This window comes from Coturnix japonica, unplaced genomic scaffold, assembly GCF_001577835.2.
Source record: "Coturnix japonica isolate 7356 unplaced genomic scaffold, Coturnix japonica 2.1 chrUnrandom653, whole genome shotgun sequence".
NCBI lineage: Eukaryota > Metazoa > Chordata > Aves > Galliformes > Phasianidae > Coturnix > Coturnix japonica.
The window spans coordinates 12916-13672 of record NW_015440019.1 but is presented as its reverse complement, the minus strand read 5'-3'; the positions used below and the strand labels follow the sequence as shown (position 1 = coordinate 13672).

The window sequence follows — 757 nt, the reverse complement described above, 5'->3', positions numbered from 1 at the left end:
TCCCTATGGGATCCCCCATTGATCCCTATGGGATCCCCCATTGATCCCATTCCACTCGATCCCTTTGGGATCCCCCATTGAATTCAATAGGACTCACCCGTCTTTACGGGGTTTGATGGCGCTTCCCCAGCCAAGATATAAACCCCTATAAAGAAATAGCCAAAAAGTGATGGGTTTAGGGTGATTTTAGGGTATTTTGGGGTATTTTGGGGTGATTTTGGGGTATTTTAGGGTGATATTGGGGTATTTTGGGGTATTTTAGGGTGATTTTGGGGTATTTTAGGGTGATTTTGTGGATATATTGTGGTGATTTGGGGTATTTTGGGGTGATTTTGGGGTATTTTGGGGTGATTTGGGGGTATTTTAGGGAGATTTTGGGGTATTTGGGTGATTTTGGGGTAAATTAGGATGATTTTGGGGTATTTGGGTGATTGTGGGGTATTTTCGGGTGATTTTGAGGTGATTTTGGGGTATTTTAGGGTTTTTTGGGGGTATTTTGGGGTATTTTGGGGTGATTTTGGGGTATTTTGTGGTGATTTTGGGGTATTTTAGGCTGATTTTGGGGTATTTTGTGGTGATTTGGGGGTATTTTAGGGTGATTTTGGGGGTATTTTGGGGTGATTTTGGGTATTTTGGGGTATTTTAAGGTGATATTGGGGTGATTTTGGGTATTTTAGGGTGATTTTGGGGTATTTTAGGGTTTTTTGGGGGTGTTTTAGGGAGATTTTAGGGTATTATAGAGTGATTTTGGGGCATT

General features: G+C 41.6%; 1 protein-coding gene across 2 annotated transcripts in view; it reads right to left on the bottom strand.

Annotated features, from left to right (window-relative positions):
• LOC107307528 (C-type lectin domain family 17, member A-like) overlaps positions 1 to 757 on the bottom strand; it is a 32778-nt gene that overhangs the window by 23045 nt on the left and 8976 nt on the right. For both annotated transcript variants that reach the window (XM_015851035.2, XM_032441837.1), the window contains exon 4: positions 98 to 145. In XM_015851035.2, the coding sequence (XP_015706521.1) occupies positions 98 to 145 (48 nt within the window). The remainder of the gene's footprint in view (positions 1 to 97; positions 146 to 757) is intronic.